Source organism: Pseudophryne corroboree, chromosome 1 (genome assembly GCF_028390025.1).
Source record: "Pseudophryne corroboree isolate aPseCor3 chromosome 1, aPseCor3.hap2, whole genome shotgun sequence".
Classification (NCBI taxonomy): Eukaryota; Metazoa; Chordata; class Amphibia; order Anura; family Myobatrachidae; genus Pseudophryne; species Pseudophryne corroboree.
This window is the reverse complement of record NC_086444.1, coordinates 1,008,985,804-1,009,012,002: the sequence shown is the minus strand read 5'-3', so window position 1 is coordinate 1,009,012,002 and position 26,199 is coordinate 1,008,985,804. Positions and strand designations below refer to the sequence as shown.

The following is a 26,199-nucleotide window of genomic DNA, read 5'->3' as shown; positions in this document are numbered from 1 at the left end:
GACATGCGGGGCGGGATAGCCTTGTGCTGGGCGTCCCCCCGCATGTCAGTATGAATGATCGTAGCTGTGCTAAATTTAGCACTGTTACGATCATCTCGGAATGACCCCCATTGTCTCTGTGCTCTCCAGCAATCCTATTTCAATCGTGCGGCTGTTCGCAAGGTGATTGACAGGTAGGGGACACTGACTGTTTTCTGGTAGTGTCAGGAAAAACGCAGGCGTGCTCAAGCGTTTTCAGAGAGTCTGTGTGATATCAGATTCGGACCCGATCAGTCTGTTTGGATTGCACTGGAGGAGTAAGTCCTGGGCTACGCACACACTGCACAGTATGGAAAAATCATTTGATAGTGAGTGTGATGCAATGGTTTTGCAGCTGTCCGCTGACTGAGGGGAATTTTCGCACAGCGTATACATGCAATTGCACACTTGCACGGGGCAAATTTTCACTCCCCCTGGGCGGCGATTATCTGATCGCAGGACAGTGTCATTTGCAGCATAGCGATCAGGTCTGAATTAGGCCCAATATCCTCTACCATCAGTGCAAGTCCAATATTCGCTACCATAGGTGACTCTTAAATTATTCCTTTATAGTGCTATCCCAGGTGATTCAGACAGGGGGTCGCGACCGGTTCGTCAGGCGCAGCTTAGCCCAAATTTCCCTGCGTGCCGCTGTGTTGAGTCTTAGGGGGTTATGCAGAGATGGACGCAGCCGCTGTGTTTGCATGCCACAGGGTCTGCGGACGCGCACTGGCCAAAGTGCGCGTGCGCGACACCCTTCACCGTGTGGTTGCATAGTGATTGACAACGGCGGGCGGGCACCAACAGTGTTTAGTGGGCGTGGTCCGGACAATGCAGGTGTGTCTGGACCGTTTTTGGGGTGGCAGCGTGACATCACACACAGCTGCTGCGAAGCCAAGCTACTCAGGCAGGGGTCGTCCTCTAATCAATGCATTGGCAATTAAATTGCAAGCGCATCGCAAGGCGGCGCAACAGATATACTGGGCAGCCTTGCCCTGTGCTGCGTGGCCCCCAGCATGTGAGTATATGGACACATTTTTCCTCTGCATTCTGCAATCTTGAAACTTTGTTAATGACCCTTTAAGCAGTGTGAAATTTTGACCAACAGCAGAGGTGTAGCGTGGAGACATGACACCCGGAGCAGGGTCATGTCACGGCGCCCCCACCATATATACATACATACGTACATTCACATACAATCTCATATACACACACACAGATATATACAATCTCATATATACACACACATACACACGGACATACTCATACCCTCCAACTGTACCTTTTTGGCAGGTACAGTATCTTTTTTTTATGGTCTGTACCGATTTTTGGCTCTCCAAATTCCCATTGAAAGTATAGGAAAAGGGGCGTGGCCACGTCCACTTTTCGGATTTGTACCGATTTTTATGTGTAAAATGTTGGAGGGTATGCATACTGTATACACAAGCACACACATACATGTATACCCATTAACACACATATGCACACAGACATATACACACACATTTACACACAAACACAGACATATACACATAAACACACAGTATACACAGACATATACACATAAACACACAGTATACACAGAGTATACACACATTAATTCTCACCAAGAGGGCAGCAACAGAGCAGCACCTCGTTCTAGCCTGGAGGGGCGGAGCTTCTATGTGATTGACAGGCTGCACTTCCGTGGGTAGAAGGAAAGGACTGAGGAAAGGGAAGGGGTGGCCACCACACTGCCTGCATGTTCCAGATCACTGAATGCAGGTAAACAACAGCCAGGAAGGTTCTTCTGAAAAGTCTTCAAACCTCCCCACTTCCCTAACACACTGCACTGCACTGCACTGGACTCTTAGCACTGCAGTCAGTGACATGGAACATCCAGGCAGTGTGGTGGCCACCCCTTACCTCTCTTCTAGTCATCTCCTCCTAGTCTCCTACCCCGAGATTCCGGCTCTCAGCTGTGTTATAGGGAGCCGGAGCCTTCTGTCCCCAGCAACGACTGGAGCTCGAGCGCCACTCGCTGCACCCTCCCTACGCCCCTGACCAACAGTGTCTTATTCAGAAAGAGACAGTGCATAGACTGCGAATGCATACCTTACAACAATTTACACAAAAATTGGTACAAATTCAAAAAAGGGGCGTGGCCACAGGTAAAAGGCCTTTTCCTATACTTTCAATGGAAGTTTGGAGAGAGCCAAAAATTGGTACAAACCATAAAAAAAGGTCCTGTATCTGCTAGAAGGATACAGTTGGAGGGTATGCAAATGGTGACTGGTAGCTGATTACTTTCTCTACACTGATATAATAATATATAAAGCAATCTCCAGTACAAACAGTACAGATGTCTTACACGGAAAGCTGGTTTTAAAATGAATTCTTAGGTCTGTTGTTTAGCATTTTTTCAAAGACTAGAAATATGTTTGTGTTTATTTTTATCTTGATCATGCTATAACTAGCATTTAATTCTTTAATGTCTGCATTGAAAAAGCATGTGCTAGTACAATTGGCACATAAGTGATTCACCCTCTCATTTTATTAGTGTTGTTCTGTATCGTAATTAACCACTTGTTACAAAGCAGTTTAGGATTAATTTAGCTCTACTATAATCAAGTATTGCATCTGGTAGAAAACAAATATAATTAGTTAGCAAAGAACAGAGAACTATTGAAGAGTCTCACATTAAGCTGCATAAACAGTATCCTATATTGGGTAACAGGAATGGTCCGGACCCGGTAACGCCGAGCTGGACTAACTCCCTGCAGCAACCTTTGTGGAGCTTGTAATGTGTGTCCGTGTCCGTCCAGGGGGTGTCCCGTCTGGGGGTATCTGTGACAGTTGTCACCGGGAAGAGGCGGAAGGAGAAATTAAAGTCTCCCTGTATGGTCCGGACCGTTCCGGTTTTTCCCAATCCCCCTGTATCGTGATTGCATTGTGATTGCAGTGTAAATGGGAAGGTAGGCTGTGTCTGTGGGCAGTGGACATGTTTCCATCTACTGATGAGGAAGTGGTCCTGAGTTAGTGGGACCATGGGGTAACGTTACTGAGAATCGTGTTTGATCTGAGTTTAAACATGATTGATATTGCAAGGATACGTGAGTTTTTTTAAGATCAAACATTAAAACTTACTAAGAATTACGTTTGTCAAATCGTGTTTTCTGATGGTGTATGTTCAGTCATGTGTGTGTACCTCCAAGTGTAAGGTTCTTAAAATATGGGGACAAAAATGTGTAGGGGTCCCCTGTATTTTTAGAACCAGCACAGGGCTCCACTATCAGGGGAGTAATGCCACAGCCATGGGACACACTTGTTGGGGACCCCAGGCCAATGCATCAATGCCCCCAACTAGTCAGTCCAGGCCGGGGATCCCCCTAATAAAGGGGTCCCCCCTCTCCAGTGTACCTCCAGTCTGGGCTGAATCCCAGGGCTGTGGATGTGGAGTTGATCGCAATCAGTGAAAGTGAGAATTTATTGTCTTTTACAGGGGGACTACAGGTCCCAGCATACCAGTACTTGGAAAAAGGAGATTTATGGTAAGAACTTACCTTTGTTAAATCTCCTCAATATCCCCGCCTCCAGGCACTGGAGCTCAGTTTTGTTAACCAGTCCAATGCAGTAGCGGGTAAGAGAGACGACAACACTTAGTAGCCACATACACTACATTCTCACGCCAGGACAAGGTACCAGCGGCTAATGCCATACAAACCTAAAGAAGCTAAGTGCGTCAGGGTGGGCGCCCTGTGGAATCCAGTGTACCTCACAGAAAGTGATTTAACAAAGGTAAGTTCTTACCGTAAATCTACTTTTCTGCAGCGGGGTACACTGGTATTCCACAGGTATAACAACAGGGATGTCTTAAAGCAGTTCCTCATGGGAGGGGACGCACTGTAGCGGGCACAAGAACCCGGCGTCCAAAGGAGGCATCCTGGGATGCGGAAGTATCAAAGGCATAGAACCTTATGAACGTGTTCACTGAAGACAATTGTTCAAGGGTCGCACCACGGCGGGCCGCCCAAGAAGGTCCAACAGACCGAGTAGAATGGGCTTTGATGGTAGCAGGAGCTGGAAGGCCAGCCTATACATAAGCATGTGCAACCACCATTCTAATCCATCTGGCCAAGGTCTGCTGGTTAGCAGGCCAGCCACGTTTGTGAAAACCAAAAAGAACAAAGAGAGAATCAGATCTGCTAAGAGAAGCTGTTCTCTTCACATAAATACGGAGAGCACGGACCACATCCAAAGACCGCTCTTTGGAGGATAAACCTGGAGAGGTAAAGGCTGGAACCACAATCTCCTGGTTAAGGTGGAAAGACGACACCACCTTAGGCAAATAACCATTGAGAGACCCTGCAGGTCTGAGAACCAATGATGTCTGGGCCATGCTGGAGCGATTAGAAGTAGTATTCCTCCTTCTTGCTTGAACTTCCTTATCACCCTGGGCAGAAGTAACACCGGAGGGAGCACGTACGGCAGCCGAAATTTCCATGGAATTGTCAGTGCGTCCATGGACGTTGCTTGAGGATCCCTTGTCCTTGCTCCGAAGACCGGAACCTTGTGATTGTGTAGAGATGCCATCAGGTCTACATCTGGTAGGCCCCACTTGTCCACTAGGAGTTGAAAGACTTCCGGGTGAAGACTCCACTCTCCGGCGTGTACGTCCTGATGACTGAAGAAGTCTGCTTCCCAGTTGAGGACTCCCGGAATGAACACTGCCAATATGGCTGGTAGATGGCGTTCCACCCAATGAAGGATTTTTGACACTTCCATCATTGCCATGCGGCTTCGAGTGCCACCTTGATGATTTATGTACGCCACCGTTGTGGCATTGTCTCACTGTACTTGAACAGGCCTGTTCTGTACCAGAGGCAACGCTAGTGTCAACGCATTGAACACTGCCCGCAATTCCAGAATGTTTATCGGGAGGAGAGATTCCTCCCTGGTCCACCGACCCTGAAGAGAGTGTTGCTCCAACACCACGCCCCAACCCCGCAGACTGGCATCTGTCGTCAGAAGGACCCAGTTGGAGATCTAGAAGGGATGACCCCTGCTCATTTGCTGGTCCTGTAGCCACCAGGTCAGTGACAGGCAGACCTCCGGAGTCAAGGAGATCATGTGAATCCTGATCCGGTGAGGCAGGCCATCCCACTTGGAGAGTATTAACCTCTGCACAGGGCGGGAATGAAATTGAGCGTACTCTACAGTTAAAAGCCGACACCATGAGGCCTAGTGCTTGCATCACCGAGTGTATCAACACACGTGGGAGAGATAGGAAGCATCTTATCTTGTTCTGAAGTTTCAGAACCTTCTCCAGAGACAAATACAACTGCTGGTTGTGGGTGTCCAATAGTGCTCCCAGGTGCACCATGCTCTGAGCAAGGATTAGGGTAGATTTCTTCCAGTTGATGAGCCACCCGTGGGCTTGCAGGAATTGGACCGTCAGTTCCAGTTGACGAAGGAGAACCTCTGGAGAGTTCGCCAGGATCAACAAGTCATCCAAAAAGGGCAGAATCCTGAAACTCTTACGGCAGAGTAGAGCCATCATGACCGCCATGACCTTGGTGAAAATTCTTGGAGCCGTGGTCAGACCAAAAGGTAAGGCCTGGAATTGAAAATTTAGGTTACCAATAGCAAACCGCAGGTATTGCTGATGCAACACTGCAATAGGTTTATGCAGGTAAGCATCCTGTATGTCCAGGGATAACATATCGTCCTTGGGCTCTAAAGCCTGAACAATAGAGCAAAGAGTTTCCATACGGAATTTTGAAACCTTCACAAATTTGTTCAAAGACTTGAGGTTGAGTATGGGTTGGGAAGATCCATTCGGCTTCGGAACTAGGAACAGCGTTGAATAGTACCCCCTGCCTCAGTGCCTGAGTCAGAGGCACCGGCACTATCACTTCCATGTCCAGGAGGGATTGTACCACCAGATGGAGAGTTTTTGCTTTTACCGGATCCGAAGGGACGTTTGTTGAACAAAACTGTGGAGGGGGGCGTTTCTTGAAAGAGATGGCGTATCCGTGAGCGACGACTTTCCTTATTCAGGCATCCAAAGTGGTCTGTAACCATACCTGAGCAAACCGTAGAAGTTGGCCTCCCACCTTGGGATCCTCCAGGGGGAGGCCCGCCCCATCATGCAGCAGGCTTGTCTGTTTTGGAAGCAGGCTGACGGACAGCCCAGGCATGTTTAGGTTTGGGCTTAGTGGATTTGGAAGTGCAAAGCTGTTTCGGGTAAGCCTGACCCTTTGCTTTACCTGGAGGTCGAAAGGAACGAAAGAAAGTACTCTTAGCCTTCGGAGCTGAAGGGGTAGTACTAGGTAGACATGCAGTTTTAGCAGATGCCAAGTCAGCAACAATCTTATTGAGGTCTTTCCCAAAAAGTATGTTTCCCTTAAAAGGTCTCACCTCCAAGGTCTTTTTAGAGTCCAGATCTACAGACCAGGACCGCAACCAGAGGATCCGGCGAGCCAGAATAGACGTAGTAAACGATTTGGCCGCCAGGATACCTGCATCAGATGCCGCCTCCAGAATATAATGAGAGGCTGTAATAATATATGAAAGACACTGTCTAGCATTATCAGGAAAATTAGATGGTAGTTCCGCTTCAGCTTCCTGAACCCAGGCCTCTATAGCTTTAGCAGCCCAAGAGGCCGCAATAGTAGGCCTTTGCACAGCTCCAGCAATAGTGTAAATAGACTTCAAGCAACCCTACTCGCGCTTATCCGTCGGTTCCTTCAGAGAGATGACGGTAGTAACAGGCAGAGCAGATGATACCACAAGACGCGCGACTTGTGAGTCCACCGGCGGCGGTGTTTCCCAATTTTTACTTAACTCTGCAGCGAGGGGATAACAAGCTAGCATCCTTTTAGACAGGGAGAATTTCTTTCCTGGATACTCCCAGGATTCCGGATGTATGTCAACTAAGTGGTCAGAATGGGGCAAAACTAATTTAGTAACCTTCTCACACTTGAACTTATCTGGTTTCTTAGAGGTAGCTGGAGGTTCTTCGTCATCATCAATTTGAAGAATCAGCCTGATAGCCTCCAAGAGGTCAGGAACATTCACTTGTGTCATAGATTCCCCATCAGAAGCATCTGCATCAGTGTCTGAGGGGTCAGTATATGTGCCATCTTCATCAGATGACGTATCTGAAACATGTGTGGATTGTGAGGAAGTAATGGCCCGCTTAGATGACCGTTTGGTCTTAGGCAGGCGAGGGTCAGGATTTTGCTTAGCCAAAGACTGATTTAATTGCTGTAACTGAGAGGACAGAGTATCTGCCCATGTCGGATTAACTGCAGGGACAATATGTGGCTGTAATGGCACAGAAGGTCTCATAGGGGGCGCAAGTCTAGTTACCGGCGTAGTTAGTAAATTAGAAAATGTAGCCCACGGCGGGTCATGATTTGCCCCCGTTGCTGTAGACTTACTGAGGGGTATAAAACTCCCAGTACCTGAACCCACAGCTGCAATATTTTCCTCAGAGACATCCATGGCATTAGCACTGCATGGTGCAGGATCAACCATAGAATTTTCACCCTGTTCACCTGACATAATATGAAAGTGTAACCGTAGGGTGAAATAGTACAATATAAGCAGACAAAGTACCTGACAGAAATCCCCCTGTATAGTGTGACTGCAAGCAGAGCACACACGGAGGATTTAAGAGGTATATGGTGACTGTAAGACAGAGAAAAATACCAAAAGAGTATATCCTGTGAGATACTATATTATATGAGAACCCTGATGCACTTAGCCCCCTTCAGGGTACAGAATATAGGGATAGCAGTATATGTGAGATACACGGAATGGAAATCACACAGCAGCTATTGGCACACACACAGTCACATGTACAATGCAGAAATTATTACAAACAACAATAAAACTGCACTCGACTAGCAATACTAAGTAACTGCACTACTAAGTAAAGCTATGTAGATATATAGATATAACAATGCACAGTAAAGACTGGATGTATATCTCAGGGTACTTGTACTAAATATCCCTGAATGTATGCACTTGTTCTTAACGAACATTGTCTAATTGACATGTAGAATACTTAAGTGTCCTGTAAATGCACAGCACTGATGATGCAGGCGGCTTTACAGAGGAGACATTGCCCAGCAGTTCCAGAGTCAGCTCAGCATGTGTAATGGCGCCCAAACGCTGACAGGGAGTGAGGGAGACAGAGAGATGCAGCTCCAGGGCGGGAACATTAGCAGTAAATGGCGCCTGAGGTTGGGGGAGGGGCTACAGGTCAGAGCCTTATCCCCTTGCTAAACTTTACCACCAGGTACTGCGGGCCTTAGCAAAATGGATTTTTAGAGAATCCGACCTGTGCCCTTGCCCTGGTGGTCTAGTGGGGTCCCTGTACAGCCACAGTGTCCACGCCTGCGCATGCAGTCCATCTCCTAAAGGCCGCGCCGGATCGTGATTTCCAGTGGGTCCCGCCTGGGGGACCCTCTTACCTCTTCCCTTGATGCGGCCACGCGATCCTGGAGAGCAGCGGCAAGTGTGTGTGCCTTAGAGAAAACAGGAGCCCTCTGCTGTAAGTACCCGGAAACCAGGGCGCGGGAGTATACAGCGCCGCCAGGGGAGGTGAGGGAGCCGCAGCATGATATCGCAGCCCTCCCTGTTAGCTGCCTGCATTGCAGGCACCAACTTACAAACTGAGCTCCAGTGCCTGGAGGCGGGGATATAGAGGAGGCGGCGCTATGCATCCTGGGAACAGTCAAAGCTTTTAGCCTGTTGGTGCCTCGGATCAAGATCCAACTCTACACACCGATGTTATCCCTGTGGAATCCCAGTGTACCCCGCTGCAGAAACCACAAGTACCAGCACACAGGGCATTAGGGGCCTTCTGGTACCTATAGTCACCCTGTAAAAGAAATATTAAAATAAACACAGTACACGCATACCATATGTTGTAACAATCTATTACACACACTCACACACACATTGTACACGCTTACTTTGACCCAGGCGCTGGTCAGTCCCCTTCCCCAGTAGCATCCTAGTCAGCGCTCAATCCTCTTCTTCAGTAGGCATCACAGGGGTTAAAAATAAACCGCAAGCCAGATCTGTCCGGACTGAGAAATGCTATATGTGTATACAGCTCTTCTACCCACAAGTGACGGAACCCATATGAGCTCTGTTACCCGCTACCATGGTAACAGGTCTCTGACTGGCTGTGAGAAGCCTGTCTGCTAGCCAATCAGCGGACTGTCTGTTGGTGGTCATGCAAGAGCAGGAACTCATGTGGGTTTGATCACTTGTGGGGAGAAGAGCTATATGTGTATACACATATAACACTTTTTAGTCCGGATGGATCGGGTTTGCGGTTTGTTATTTTTAACGCCTGGGAATAATAAATTTCTGCACTTTATACTTTTCTTATTGAAATTACTTGGGAGTTGGTTCAATGGTGTATTGACATCTATTTGCACATTCGGATGTGTTTTATCGTTCAAATCATAATTTTACTCCCGTGTCTAGCTTTAGTAAATCTCCGAGTATAAAGAAAAGGCTAAACTTGACTGAGAATGCAATCTCGGTCCAACACGATTTATAGTAAATTTACCCTGAAACATTAGTAAAATTCGTTTGCAGAATGCATGTAAATATATAGAGGTAATCAAACTATTAAAATTCAGCAAATGTCACTTTCATGACTTATTAAACACATACATTATGCTGAAACGAGCAGTATTTTAGAAAAATAACTGTATTACTATACCCTCCAACATTTTACACATAAAAATTTGTACAAATTAGGAAAGGGGACGTGGCCACGGATAAAGGGGCGTGGTCACACCCACTTTCCTATACTTTCAATGGAAGTTTAGAGAGCCAAAAATCGGTACAGACCATAAAAAAAAGGTACTGTACCTGCCAAAAAGGTACAGCTGGAGGGTATGTATTACTAGCACTGACTTTGAAGTGTTTTTGCTTTCCCACCATGTGCATTCCTGTTTTATACCACAATCCAACAAACTTGCTCAGAGTACGTCTTAAACAAGGAGAATGAAATGCGTTCTGCATCTGTAAATTTTGCTGTTAGTAAATGAGACTACAACATATTTTCCATAACACTTAAGTTATGCCTCTTTAGAAGTAATATTCTCCTTTCTATGACACACAATATTTGTGCAATATTGGCATCTGACATCAGAAAGCACCGACATACATCCTGATGAGTGTCACTTGTACAGGCATTCGGCCTTTCGGTTTGAGCTCCTCAGTCATTTGGGCAATATGTTTCCTGGAAGAAATGACAGTGACTATCTTCTGAGAAATTCCACTAACATGGCATATTTGACAATACGTTTACTTGGGTTTCTGCTAAGACGTACTGAGAGGTTGAACAACTCCTCACTAAATACGTTCTGTTCTGTGGTAGGGAAACAATATTGTAAGCTCCTCTAGGCCAGGGACTGTATAATTTAAATTCTTATTGTACAGCATACCTGCCTACTTTTGAATACTAGCTTCAGTGAGATTATGGTAGGTAGCGTGGAGCGCCATCAAGGGGATGTGTCATACTTTGCCAAAAAGGTGAGTCTAGCTCCACCTATGGGTGTGTCCTGTATAGAGATGAGCGGATTCGGTTCTCTGAGAACCGAACCCTACCGAACTTCACATGTCAAACATGGGTCCGAGCCAGGCTCGGTTGTTCCCGCCTGACTTGGAAAACCCGAACAAGGCAAAACGTCATCATCCCGCTGTCGGATTCTCGTAAGATTCGGATTCCATATAAAGAGCCGCGCATCGCCGCCATTTTCACTCGTGCATTGTAGAGGGTACAGAGAGGACGTGGCTACGTTCTCTCAGTGTCAAATCTCAGTATCAGTGCTCAGTATCAGTGCTTATTGCTGCTCAGTAATACTAGTACAGTGTCTCTCCTGTGCTGCATCTTGCTGCTGTAGGGTGCTCTGGTAGTAGTGTCCTGTGACTGCATCGGTCATCATCATTCCAGTCACAGTGGTATCTGGGGGGTGACAATTCCAGAGAGCTTTTGTGCTGCTCACTAATACTAGTACAGTGTCTTGTGCTGCATTGTGCTGCTCAGTGTCAGTTCTCAGTAGTATCATCAGTGCTCAGTATAATCAGTGCTCAGTAGTATCATCAATTCTCAGTATCAGTGCTCATTGTCTTGTGGTGCTGAGTAACACTACATTACTAATACTAGTACAGTTTCTTGTGCTAATCGTGCTGCTCAGTATCAGTGCTCAGTTTCACTGCTCATTGTCTTGTGGTGCTCAGTAATACTACATTACTAATACTAGTACAGTGTCTTGTGCTAATCGTGCTGCTCAGTGTCAGTTCTCCGTAGTATCATCAGTGCTCAGTATAATCAGTGCTCAGTATCATCAGTGCTCAGTATCACTGGTCATTGTCTTGTGGTGCTCAGTAATACTACATTACTAATACTAGTACAGTGTCTTGTGCTAATCGTGCTGCTCAGTGTCAGTTCTCCGTAGTATCATCAGTGCTCAGTATCATCAGTGCTCAGTATCAGGATTATATGAGTGACAGCATCCAAGTAGGCATGTCAGACAGTCCGTACGTGGGTGGTATTCATGTGACCGCCGGTCAGCTGACCGACAGTCACATGACCTCCTCCGTGAGCCCGACGGCTCACTATCCCGATGGTCGGCATGCCGACCAACATGGACTATTTCCACTCGTGGGTGTCCACGACACCCATAGAGTGGGAATAGAACCCGTGGCGACCTCAGGCTGCCACCGAGCCCGCAGCGTGGCGAGCGCAGCGAGCCCGCAAGGGGCTTGCTGCACTCGCCCCTCCCCGCCGGGATCCCGGCGTCGGTATGCTGCCGGGATCCCGGCGTCGGTAAGGTGACCGGCGGTCAGGAGACCGCCGGTCACCAGTACTACACCCCCGTACGTATACTGGCAGGAAAAAGTGGCAATTTGGAGGCCCTTGCACAAACTGGAGATGTGCACTTGAAATTTTTCGGGTTTTGTGTTTTGGTTTTGGGTTCGGTTCCGCGGCCGTGTTTTGGGTTCGACCGCGTTTTGGCAAAACCTCACCGAATTTTTTTTGTCGGATTTGGGTGTGTTTTGGATTCGGGTGTTTTTTTCAAAAAACACTAAAAAACAGCTTAAATCATAGAATTTGGGGGTCATTTTGATCCCAAAGTATTATTAACCTCAAAAACCATAATTTCCACTCATTTTCAGTCTATTCTGAATACCTCACACCTCACAATATTATTTTTAGTCCTAAAATTTGCACCGAGGTCGCTGGATGACTAAGCTAAGCGACCCTAGTGGCCGACACAAACACCTGGCCCATCTAGGAGTGGCACTGCAGTGTCACGCAGGATGGCCCTTCCAAAAAACACTCCCCAAACAGCACATGATGCAAAGAAAAAAAGAGGCCCAATGAGGTAGCTGTGTGAGTAAGATAAGCGACCCTAGTGGCCGACACAAACACCAGGCCTATCTAGGAGTGGCACTGCAGTGTCACGCAGGATGGCCCTTCCAAAAAACACTCCCCAAACAGCACATGACGCAAAGAAAAAAAGAGGCGCAATGAGGTAGCTGTGTGAGTAAGATAAGCGACCCTAGTGGCCGACACAAACACCTGGCCCATCTAGGAGTGGCACTGCAGTGTCACGCAGGATGGCCCTTCCAAAAAACACTCCCCAAACAGCACATGACGCAAAGAAAAAAAGAGGCGCAATGAGGTAGCTGTGTGAGTAAGATAAGCGACCCTAGTGGCCGACACAAACACCTGGCCCATCTAGGAGTGGCACTGCAGTGTCACGCAGGATGGCCCTTCCAAAAAACACTCCCCAAACAGCACATGACGCAAAGAAAAAAAGAGGCGCAATGAGGTAGCTGTGTGAGTAAGATAAGCGACCCTAGTGGCCGACACAAACACCTGGCCCATCTAGGAGTGGCACTGCAGTGTCACGCAGGATGGCCCTTCCAAAAAACACTCCCCAAACAGCACATGACGCAAAGAAAAAAAGAGGCACAATGAGGTAGCTGTGTGAGTAAGATAAGCGACCCTAGTGGCCGACACAAACACCGGGCCCATCTAGGAGTGGCACTGCAGTGTCACGCAGGATGGCCCTTCCAAAAAACACTCCCCAAACAGCACATGACGCAAAGAAAAAAAGAGGCGCAATGAGGTAGCTGTGTGAGTAAGATAAGCGACCCTAGTGGCCAACACAAACACCTGGCCCATCTAGGAGTGGCACTGCAGTGTCACGCAGGATGGCCCTTCCAAAAAACACTCCCCAAACAGCACATGACGCAAAGAAAAAAAGAGGCGCAATGAGGTAGCTGTGTGAGTAAGATAAGCGACCCTAGTGGCCGTCACAAACACCTGGCCCATCTAGGAGTGGCACTGCAGTGTCACGCAGGATGGCCCTTCCAAAAAACACTCCCCAAACAGCACATGACGCAAATAAAAATGAAAGAAAAAAGAGGTGCAAGATGGAATTGTCCTTGGGCCCTCCCACCCACCCTTATGTTGTATAAACAGGACATGCACACTTTAACCAACCCATCATTTCAGTGACAGGGTCTGCCACACGACTGTGACTGAAATGACGGGTTGGTTTGGACCCCCACCGAAAAAGAAGCAATTAATCTCTCCTTGCACAAACTGGCTCTACAGAGGCAAGATGTCCACCTCATCATCATCCTCCGATATATCACCGTGTACATCCCGCTCCTCACAGATTATCAATTCGTCCCCACTGGAATCCACCATCTCAGCTCCCTGTGTACTTTGTGGAGGCAATTGCTGCTGGTCAATGTCTCCACGGAGGAATTGGTTATAATTAATTTTAATGAACATCATCTTCTCCACATTTTCTGGAAGTAACCTCGTACGCCGATTGCTGACAAGGTGAGCGGCGGCACTAAACACTCTTTCGGAGTACACACTTGTGGGAGGGCAACTTAGGTAGAATAAAGCCAGTTTGTGCAAGGGCCTCCAAATTGCCTCTTTTTCCTGCCAGTATAAGTACGGACTGTCTGACGTGCCTACTTGGATGCGGTCACTCATATAATCCTCCACCATTCTTTTAATGGGGAGAGAATCATATGCAGTGACAGTAGACGACATGTCCGTAATCGTTGTCAGGTCCTTCAGTCCGGACCAGATGTCAGCATCAGCAGTCGCTCCAGACTGCCCTGCATCACCGACAGCGGGTGGGCTCGGAATTCTGAGCCTTTTCCTCGCACCCCCAGTTGCGGGAGAATGTGAAGGAGGAGATGTTGACAGGTCGCGTTCCGCTTGACTTGACAATTTTGTCACCAGCAGGTCTTTGAACCCCAGCAGACTTGTGTCTGCCGGAAAGAGAGATCCAAGGTAGGTTTTAAATCTAGGATCGAGCACGGTGGCCAAAATGTAGTGCTCTGATTTCAACAGATTGACCACCCGTGAATCCTTGTTAAGCGAATTAAGGGCTCCATCCACAAGTCCCACATGCCTAGCGGAATCGCTCCCTTTTAGCTCCTCCTTCAATGCCTCCAGCTTCTTCTGCAAAAGCCTGATGAGGGGAATGACCTGACTCAGGCTGGCAGTGTCTGAACTGACTTCACGTGTGGCAAGTTCAAAAGGTTGCAGAACCTTGCACAACGTTGAAATCATTCTCCACTGCGCTTGAGACAGGTACATTCCACCTCCTATATCGTGCTCAATTGTATAGGCTTGAATGGCCTTTTGCTGCTCCTCCAACCTCTGAAGCATATATAGGGTTGAATTCCACCTCGTTACCACTTCTTGCTTCAGATGATGGCAGGGCAGGTTCAGGCGTTTTTGGTGGTGCTCCAGTCTTCTGTACGTGGTGCCTGTACGCCGAAAGTGTCCCGCAATTCTTCTGGCCACCGACAGCATCTCTTGCACGCCCCTGTCGTTTTTTAAAAAATTCTGCACCACCAAATTCAAGGTATGTGCAAAACATGGGACGTGCTGGAATTTGCCCATATTTAATGCACACACAATATTGCTGGCGTTGTCCGATGCCACAAATCCACAGGAGAGTCCAATTGGGGGAAGCCATTCCGCGATGATCTTCCTCAGTTGCCGTAAGAGGTTTTCAGCTGTGTGCGTATTCTGGAAACCAGTGATACAAAGCGTAGCCTGCCTAGGAAAGAGTTGGCGTTTGCGAGATGCTGCTACTGGTGCCGCCGCTGCTGTTCTTGCGGCGGGAGTCCATACATCTACCCAGTGGGCTGTCACAGTCATATAGTCCTGACCCTGCCCTGCTCCACTTGTCCACATGTCCGTGGTTAAGTGGACATTGGGTACAACTGCATTTTTTAGGACACTGGAGAGTCTTTTTCTGACGTCCGTGTACATTCTCGGTATCGCCTGCCTAGAGAAGTGGAACCTAGATGGTATTTGGTAACGGGGACACACTACCTCAAGAAATTGTCTAGTTCCCTGTGAACTAACGGCGGATACCGGACGCACGTCTAACACCAACATAGTTGTCAAGGCCTCAGTTATCCGCTTTGCAACAGGATGACTGCTGTGATATTTCATCTTCCTCGCAAAGGACTGTTGGACAGTCAATTGCTTGGTGGAAGTAGTAAAAGTGGGCTTACGACTTCCCCTCTGGGATGACCATCGACTCCCAGCAGCAACAACAGCAGCGCCAGCAGCAGTAGGCGTTACACGCAAGGATGCATCGGAGGAATCCCAGGCAGGAGAGGACTCGTCAGAATTGCCAGTGACATGGCCTGCAGGACTATTGGCATTCCTGGGGAAGGAGGAAATTGACACTGAGGGAGTTGGTGGGGTGGTTTGCGTGAGCTTGGTTACAAGAGGAAGGGATTTACTGGTCAGTGGACTGCTTCCGCTGTCGCCCAAAGTTTTTGAACTTGTCACTGACTTATTATGAATGCGCTGCAGGTGACGTATAAGGGAGGATGTTCCGAGGTGGTTAACGTCCTTACCCCTACTTATTACAGCTTGACAAAGGCAACACACGGCTTGACAAATGTTGTCCGCATTTCTGGTGAAATACTTCCACACCGAAGAGCTGATTTTTTTGGTATTTTCACCAGGCATGTCAACGGCCCTATTCCTCCCACGGACAACAGTTGTCTCCCCGGGTGCCTGACTTAAACAAACCACCTCACCATCAGAATCCTCCTTGTCAATTTCCTCCCCAGCGCCAGCAACACCCATATCCTCCTCATCCTGGTGTACTTCAACACTGACATCTTCAATCTGACTATCAGGAACTGGACTGCGGGTGCTCCTTCCAGCACTTGCAGGAGGCGTGCAAATGGTGGAAGGCGCATGCTCTTCACGTCCAGTGTTGGGAAGGTCAGGCATCGCAACCGACACAATTGGACTCTCCTTGTGGATTTGGGATTTCGAAGAACGCACAGTTCTTTGCGGTGCTTTTGCCAGCTTGAGTCTTTTCATTTTTCTAGCGAGAGGCTGAGTGCTTCCATCCTCATGTGAAGCTGAACCACAAGCCATGAACATAGGCCAGGGCCTCAGCCGTTCCTTGCCACTCCGTGTGGTAAATGGCATATTGGCAAGTTTACGCTTCTCCTCCGACAATTTTATTTTAGATTTTGGAGTCCTTTTTTTACTGATATTTGGTGTTTTGGATTTTACATGCTCTGTACTATGACATTGGGCATCGGCCTTGGCAGACGACGTTGCTGGCATTTCATCGTCTCGGCCATGACTAGTGGCAGCAGCTTCAGCACGAGGTGGAAGTGGATCTTGATCTTTCCCTAATTTTGGAACCTCAACATTTTTGTTCTCCATATTTTAATAGGCACAACTAAAAGGCACCTCAGGTAAACAATGGAGAAGGATGGATACTAGTATACTTATGGATGGACCAGCGACTGCCGACACAGAGGTAGCTACAGCCGTGGACTACCGTACTGTGTCTGCTGCTAATATAGACTGGATGATAATGAGATGAAATTAATATATATATATATAATATCACTAGTACTGCAGCCGGACAGGTATATATATTTATTATGTAATGACTGATGACGGACCTGCTGGACACTGTCAGCTCAGCAGCACCGCAGACTGCTACAGTAAGCTACTATAGTAGTATGTATCAAGAAGAAAAAGAAAAAAAAACACGGGTAGGTGGTATACAATTATGGATGGACCAGCGACTGCCGACACAGAGGTAGCTACAGCCGTGGACTACCGTACTGTGTCTGCTGCTAATATAGACTGGATGATAATGAGATGAAATCAATATATATTATATCACACTAGTACTGCAGCCGGACAGGTAGATATATTTATTATGTAATGACTGATGACTACTATAGTAGTATGTATCAAAAAGAAAGAAAAGAAAAAAAACCACGGGTAGGTGGTATACAATTATGGATGGACCAGCGACTGCCGACACAGAGGTAGCTACAGCCGTGGACTACCGTACTGTGTCTGCTGCTAATATAGACTGGATGATAATGAGATGAAATTAATATATATATATATAATATCACTAGTACTGCAGCCGGACAGGTATATATATTTATTATGTAATGACTGATGACGGACCTGCTGGACACTGTCAGCTCAGCAGCACCGCAGACTGCTACAGTAAGCTACTATAGTAGTATGTATCAAGAAGAAAGAAAAAAAAAAAACCACGGGTAGGTGGTATACAATTATGGATGGACCAGCGACTGCCGACACAGAGGTAGCTACAGCCGTGGACTACCGTACTGTGTCTGCTGCTAATATAGACTGGATGATAATGAGATGAAATTAATATATATATATATAATATCACTAGTACTGCAGCCGGACAGGTATATATATTTATTATGTAATGACTGATGACGGACCTGCTGGACACTGTCAGCTCAGCAGCACCGCAGACTGCTACAGTAAGCTACTATAGTAGTATGTATCAAGAAGAAAGAAAAAAAAAACCACGGGTAGGTGGTATACAATTATGGATGGACGAGCGACTGCCGACACAGAGGTAGCTACAGCCGTGGACTACCGTACTGTGTCTGCTGCTAATATAGACTGGATGATAATGAGATGAAATCAATATATATTATATCACACTAGTACTGCAGCCGGACAGGTAGATATATTTATTATGTAATGACTGATGACGGACCTGCTGGACACTGTCAGCTCAGCAGCACCGCAGACTGCTACTGTAAGCTACTATAGTAGTATGTATAAAGAAGAAAGAAAAAGAAAAAAACCATGGGTAGGTGGTATACAATATTATATATATATTATATACAATTATATATATATATATATATATATATATATATATATTAAACTGGTGGTGATTATTAAACTGGTGGTCAGGTCACTGGTCACACTATCAGCAACTTGCAAGTAGTACTCCTAAGCAGACAATCACAATATATATTATACTGGTGGTCAGTGTGGTCACAATGGCAGTGTGGCACTCTGGCAGCAAAAGTGTGCACTGTACGTTATATGTACTCCTGAGTCCTGCTCTCAGACTCTAACTGCTCCCCACTGTCTCCCCCACAAGTCAGATAATACAGTCACACTATCTATCACTTCAGCAAGTAACTAGTACTCCTCCTAATGCTCCCCAAAATTACTACTGTGTCTCTCTCTACTGTCTCACTCTCTTCTCTATAAACGGAGAGGACGCCAGCCACGTCCTCTCCCTATGAATCTTAATGCACGTGTGAAAATGGCGGCGACGCGCGGCTCCTTATATAGAATCCGAGTCTCGCGATAGAATCCGAGCCTCGCGAGAATCCGACAGCGGGATGATGACGTTCGGGCGCGCTCGGGTTAACCGAGCAAGGCGGGAAGATCCGAGTCGCTCGGACCCGTGTAAAAAAAAATGAAGTTCGGGCGGGTTCGGATTCCGAGGAACCGAACCCGCTCATCTCTAGCACAAACTGGCTTTATTTTACCTAAGTTGCCCCACTTCCAGTGTGTACTCCGAAAGAGTGTTTAGTTCAGCCGGTCACCTTGTCAGCGATCGGCGTAGGAAGTTACTTCCCGAAAATGTGGAGAAGATGATGTTCATCAAAATGAATTATAAATTCCTCCGTGGAGACATTTACCAGAAATTGCCTCCAGAAAGTACACAGGGACCTGTGATGATGGATTCCAGTGGGGACAAATTAATACTCTGTGAGGAGGATGTACACAGTGAAAGGGGTGAGGAATCGGTGGATGAGGATGAGGTGGACATCTTGCCTCTGTAGAGCCAGTTTGTGCAAGGAGAGATTTATTGCTTCTTTTTTGGTGGGGGCCCAAACCAACCAATCATTTCAGCCACAGTCATGTGGCAGACCCTGTCGCTGAAATGATTGGTTTGTTAAAGTGTGCATGTCCTGTTTATACATCATAAGGGTGGGTGGGAGGGCCCATGGACAATTCCATCTTGCACCTCTTTTTTATTTATCTTTGCATCATGTGCTGTTTGGGGACTATTTTTTTAAGTGCCATCCTGTCTGACACTGCAGTGCCACTCCTAGATGGGCCAGGTGTTTTTGCCCCCCACTTGGGTCGCTTAGCTTAGTCATCCAGCGACATCGGTGCAAATTTTAGGACTAAAAATAATTTTGTGAGGTGTGAGGTGTTTTTTTTTTTTAAACCACCTGAATCCAAAACGCATCCAAATTCGACAAAAATCCGAAAGGGTGATTTTTCCAAAACACGACCGCGGACCCGAATCCAAAACCAACACACAAAACACGAAAAATGCCCGCTGCAAATCTCTAGTCCTGTAGTGTTATTTCCCTCTGCGCCCCCACTCCCCATGTCTTTGCTCCCTGACCCTTACTCTTCGTGTCTCTCTGCCTCTCTACTCATTCAGCTCTTACCTTTTTGCTGTGTCCCATACAGTGGCCCCCATTTATCAAGTAACTAAAAGTGAAGTGCTAAATATCGTTTTCACTTGCCGTGGTATAGTGGTTTTGTGCTCATTTATTCAAGAAGAGTATATCCCATGGCAAGTGGTAGCATTATTTGCCTTGTCAGTGCTGATGTGTACACAGCATCAGCGCTGACAAATGAACTGTTTCCCCGGATTGGCTTCCTACCGCGCATGCGCCCATTTATGCTAATTCCCGGCGCATGCGCCAGTTTATGCTAATTCCCAGCACATGCGCAGTAGTCATTTCCCGACGCGGCGGCCACTCCCCAGGCTTCCTGTCTCTATAGCAACCCGGCAGGCGTGATGCCTGCCGGGATTGCTGCGGGAGGGGGGAGCCGGAGCACAGGACGGACTCCGCTGCAGCGTTGTCCTAGCATCTGCCCAGAGCAGACGAGGCCATTTTAGGTAAGCAAACGCTATTTCAGAAAAAGCGCTTGTTCTTAAATACAGTTTACATGGCCGCAGTATGGGGAATATGAAAGGCCAATAGCGCTGCTAATTAGCAGCACTATTAGCCTTATTAAATAGCGATTGGTCCCATTTAACTCCAAAAACGAGTTTCCAGCAAGGAAACTCGTTGTTAAATGGGGGCCAGTGTGTGGCTGAGACAGGTACTGCATCTGCCACTCAGCACGCTCTGTCTGTGACTGGTTCTCTGGCCGCCTAGCCTCAGACAGGATGCAAAAGTAAACACACTTCCTGACTAGGCTGAACAGAGCATGGCAGTATGGCATGGGGCTGCCTCTGACCTGAATTCTCCTCAGATCGCCCTTCTTGTCCAGGCCCCGCACTGCAGTGGGGAATGCAGGGGTTTTATTGAATTTTGCGGGCAATGGGAGACTCCACAGTGAACTGGGAGTCGATGCAGCTGGGTAGGCATGTTGTACTGCACTGCCCAATATTATGGCACTATAGTGTATAGTTATTAAAGGCAAAATGCCCTAACTCCTGTGTAATATATATATATATATATATATATATACACACACATGTCCATCCAAAACTTTCCAGCCAAGGTATAGACAAAACCAGCACACTGCTTAATATTCAGTCAGCTTTTCACTTCATATAGCAGGTATAATATTCAATCAGCTTATGACTTCATATAGCAAGTAAGCACAAACATCTGGATTCAGCAGATACTCATCGTATGCAAGGCAAATGCAGACTGGAAAAATCCCAAACAGACGTTTTTTCGGTGCTCTTTCCTCAGGGGAATACCAGTAAAAGTGCCATAATGCCTGGTGCTAAAGTGTCAAAGTGCTGCAACATAGGAGAGCATTATTTATGCTCCCCTAATCACATTCATCACCGGCACCTGGAGTCCCGTGCCACCCCGGGGCCGGTCACAGCGCAATCCCCATTCCCGGAACCACCCGCCGGTGGACCGCATGCCGCATACCACGTCACCGCACCCCACACCCATCCCAGTAATATTTTTCACTCGGTGTGCATTAGGGAACACATTGTTTTTTCCTACATATATGCTATACTAATTGGAATACTCAACAGATAAGATCCTTAATTAATGCTCCGGAGTATCTACTGATCCTTATATGTATTTTGTTTTTGTTTTTGTTACTTTTTTTGATGGTTTTTTGTTTCTATATTGTGCATAACACTTCTATCTGGCATTCTGGGCCTGTGAGCAGTGTTGCCGGGGACGCTGTTGCTAGCCGAGTCTCCCGGACCTGGACTTCCGCCTTGGTGACGCGCGGCTTGCGTACCATGGGCCGGAACTTCCGGTCACGTGATACGCGGTGTGCGTTCCACCGGCGGGTGGTTCCGGGAATGGGGATTGTGCTGTGACCTGCCCCGGGGCTGGTACGGGACTCCAGGTGCCGGTGATGAATGTGATTAGGGGGAGCATAAATAATGCTCTCCTATGTTGCAGCACTTTGCACAGCACTTTGACACTTTAGCACCAGGCACTATGGCACTTTTACTGGATTTCCCCTGAGGAAGGAGCACCGAAAACGGCTGTTTGGGATTTTTTCAGTCTGCGTTTGCCTTGCATACGATGAGTATCTGCTGAATCCAGATGTTTGTGCTTACTTGCTATATGAAGTCATAAGCTGATTGAATATTATACCTGCTACATGAAGTAAAAAGCTGACTGAATATTAAGCAGTGTGCTGGGTCTGTCTATACCTTGGCTGGAAAGTTTTGGATGGACATGTGTTAATATAACATTTGTTTAGACCGGTCACCTGCGCCTTTGCACAAGAGAGTGTCAGTGCGGCTTCCCGGGACTTTGTTCTGTGATTCCTCTCTCTCTCCATATATATATATACATACATACATACATACACACACACACACGCAGTATTTTAGTATTTTAGTATTATTTATGTATTCATAATTGAAGCAATGGGTGAAATGTACACTTTTCACAGGAAAAATAAAAAAGCTCTAAAACTTGCGTCAATTCACCATATAGTGTTTACTGGGGACATTATGTGATGTTTCTCTATGGGGGAGCCTATTTCTCAGGAATAGCTTTGTAGAACCAGGTTAGAGTGACCATATTATCCCTTTTACCTGTGACGCTCATAGATTACACAGGTTCTGTGGCTGGCTGACTTCAAGCCAACATTTCAGCTTGTTTTAATCAGCCACAGAACCTGTGTAATCCATGAGCATCCCAGGTAAAAGAGATAAGGGGACTTTTATCAAGATCCGCAAATGAATTGCGGTTGGACAGTGAAAGTAACGACTGAATTCGCAATGAGATAATTAACATTATCACATGAATGTACCACAATTTGCATGCCAGAACAGTGCTTGCGGGAAAGCACTGTTCTGGCGAATCCGTTTCCCTGCATTAACGTCAGTCTATTCGCATTTGCGATAGACTTAATGGTATTGCGCATGCGTCTATTCCGGGATCCCTGCAGATCAAAGAGAGCCGCGGCACTCTGACACTGTGTAACTGTGTAAAGCAGCTGAAAGGCTGCTGAAGCACTCGGAGGGAGAGGGAGCAGCATGAACGGAAGGAGTTTCTTGGCGTCATTGGCGTTTCTATAATGGGTGCAATGGGTGCGGTGCACACGGGCCCCTGGGTCCAGGGGGGGGACCCACACCGCACCCATTTTAATACTTACCTTTCCGGAGTCCAGCCCCGGGAGCTGTGATCGCACTGGAAATCACAGCCAAAATGGCCGCTGTGCATGCGCAATAGCCAAATTGGTCTCCGGATCATGGCGGGCGCCATGTTTCCGGAGACCTGCGCATACGCAGAAGACTCCGGAACAATGCCGGAGTCTACAGCGCCGTGCAGAGGAGGGGCCCACCCGGAGGTGCACACCGGACCCCTCCTCTGTAGAAACGCCCCTGCTCATGCTGTTAATTATATACATATAAAACAGTTATTTTTAATAGATTAAAAAGATACAAAGCTGGTAATTGAATATATTTATTAAAAAACAAAAAAAACAATCAAACATTAATTTACCATGTCTGTGCAGTGTGTGCACAAAGGATTCCTCTTCATGCTGACGGCATTTTTCAGTGAGTTAGTAAACACAGAGGAGGGAGGGGTGAAGCTGTGGAATGCACTCTCCCTCCTGAAAAAAAAAAAAAAAAAAGGTTTATCGCAGCTGCAGACAGGGTTTAGCACAGATAACGCTGGTTAGACCTGGCTTTATTAACACTATGCTGACCTACTGTACAGTATTTTTTCACAATTGCAGTTTACTAAATCTGAGCAGATAACATTTCCCATTACAGTTATGGGAAATGCGATATGCTTACTTAAAAAATGTGATAATTAGGGTTTGTAGGAGAATTTTGAGAATTCTCCTACAATTCCCCTTTAATACATTTAGGTGAAACTAAAATAATGTGGTCACTCTAAGAACCTGTAACTATGAGTCTAAGCCTGGGGTCCTAATTTCAGTGCGCTTAAGTGGCCTGGCAAGCGGAAAGACTAAGGGTGGGATGTACTACGCCACTTATATCCCTCCACTAGGGTGCATACCAGTGTTGATAAAGCCAATGTGTACCTATACATGCAATTAGTATCTAAAGATGGGGATACCCACTAGGGCCAAACTGTGGTATGATTCACATTCTGGGGCTTGGTACATATGGGAATGTAGCCAAAACTCAGAAATTGGTACACCCCGTTCTAACTACCACTGCACTTCCTCTTTTTCAGGATACTGGCTGAAGGTCTCACCATCATTAACTTAATAATTATTTTTTGTTATGCAGCAGATTGTAGTACAAGAATCTTTGTGTCAGTGAAACACATGACATGCTTAGATAAATAAGCATGCTTAGTTGCAAAGCGTCCATTGATCTGAATATCAAATCCTTCAGTTGATGTTAACTTATAAGAAGTATTATTAATAATCAGAGTATTTGGGTTCAAACTTAATGGTAAACTTTATTAATAATTAGCCATATTGTTGACAATGTTATAGTTCTAGACCAGAACACCTCTAATTTTTAAAGTTATTAATCAATGCACAAACTCTATTCTGCATTATACTTTTTAAACAGCAGGTGGTGCTACAAATCCCTTTATTGATATTGCTGTATGTTTTTAAACTAATCATTCAAATAGTAAACACACACACACACACTCGCACAGTCCCCTTTACCCCTGGAGTGTCCTGAGAAAAACTGGTCCCTAGGTTGACTACACTTAGGTCGACCACTATTGGTCGACAGCAATTAGGTCGACAGGGTTTCTAAAAGGTGGACAGGTCAAAAGGTCGTCATGAGTTTATCAAAAAATTTTAATTTTTTGAACTTTTTCATACTTAACGATCCACGTGGACTACAATTGAGAATAGAGGCACCTTGCCTGAAGCTCGTAAGCCATGCAAGGGAACACGGTGCACTAATTGGGGTTCCCGGTCACTGTACGGAGAAAATGACACCAAAAAAAGTATTAAAAAAACTCATGTCGACATTTTGACCTGTCTACATGTCGACCTAAAGACCCTGTCGACCTAAAGACCCTGTCGACCTAGAATCCCTGTCGACCAATTGTGGTCGACCTAGACACTGTTGACCTAAGTGTGGTCGACCTTCCATACCACACCCAGAAATACTATAAGGAACAGGCACTAAGCAAAGAAGATGTATTATCCATAAGTGTAATTTATGTTTATTGTCTAAATTATTATTACCAGACATTTATATAGCGCATACTAATTCTGCATCACTTTTACAGACTATTTGTCAATTCATATCAGTCCCTGCCCAGTGAAGTTTACAATCTATATTCCCTACCACATGTACACACAACCATACTAGGGTTAATGTTGTTTGGAGCCAATCAACCTACCAGTATATTTTTGGGATTATGGGAGTACAAGGAGGAAATCTACGCAAGCACGGGGAGAATATACAAACTCCACACGGTTAGGGCCTTTGTGGAAATCGAACCCATGACCTCAGTGCTGTAAGACACTAATGCTGACCATTACACCATACATGCTGCCCCATGGATGGTGGCATTTAATTGCCACAGTAATAACTGTCTGCATATACAGATTTGATGTGTTTTCAGAGTTCCATCTGAAACACAATATAACTGTTATATTCCTAACTTTGCATAGATAACTAGACCAACACACAGAACATAATAAAAATAAAAAAGGGGCAGACTAGATGGGCCAAGTGGTTCTTATCTGCCGTCAAATTCTATGTTTCTATGTAACATACCTCATCATTCACAGACCACTTACCATGTACTCATCTTTCAGGTGGAAAAATTAGCTTTGGATAAAAATGAAGGCTGTCCAAGTTGCTGTGCTGTTATTTGCTGTGTGGGGAATAGGGGCTACTCCAGCTGGCCGGCTTTCCTGTTACAAAAAGATTTTAAAAGATCGGAATTGTCACAATATCCCAGAGGGAGTGGAGAATCTTTGGCCCCTGAATGGAAGCCTGCAGGACCACTTTTGGGAAGGGGCAGGATGTGAGATGGTCTGCTACTGTAATTTTAATGAACTGCTCTGCTGCCCAAAGTAAGTATTGCCATATTTCGTATATGTGTTTATTTTACTGTTTATTTTCTTTCTTTTCCATATAAAACTTTTGTGTTTTAACTGTAAGAAATGTTTTGTCACTCATGCACTAATAATCACAGGAGCATTTCCAGGTTACTATAACATGTATAATGATCTGTACCAGGCCCAGGGACGGATCTAGACTTTTCATTAGGGATGGCGGTTTACTGTTTAATCTTGACTCCTCCCTCTACAGGCCCAACTCCTCCCATCTGCAATCCTAACCCCTCCTCCTCTCAATTCTGACTGAACTTTTTGAGTGCGACTGAGATAGAGCTTTGTGA

The 26,199-nt window shown here is 46.3% G+C and overlaps 1 protein-coding gene across 1 annotated transcript; it reads left to right on the top strand.

The window, feature by feature from the left end:
• The first annotated feature begins 1,957 nt into the window (after positions 1–1,957).
• Positions 1,958–25,877, top strand: SCRG1 (stimulator of chondrogenesis 1). Its single transcript, XM_063948809.1, has 2 exons — positions 1,958–2,168; positions 25,613–25,877. Exon 2 carries the CDS (start codon positions 25,638–25,640, stop codon positions 25,875–25,877), a length of 240 nt encoding a protein of 79 aa, XP_063804879.1. The 5' UTR covers positions 1,958–2,168; positions 25,613–25,637.
• The last annotated feature ends 322 nt before the right edge of the window (positions 25,878–26,199 follow it).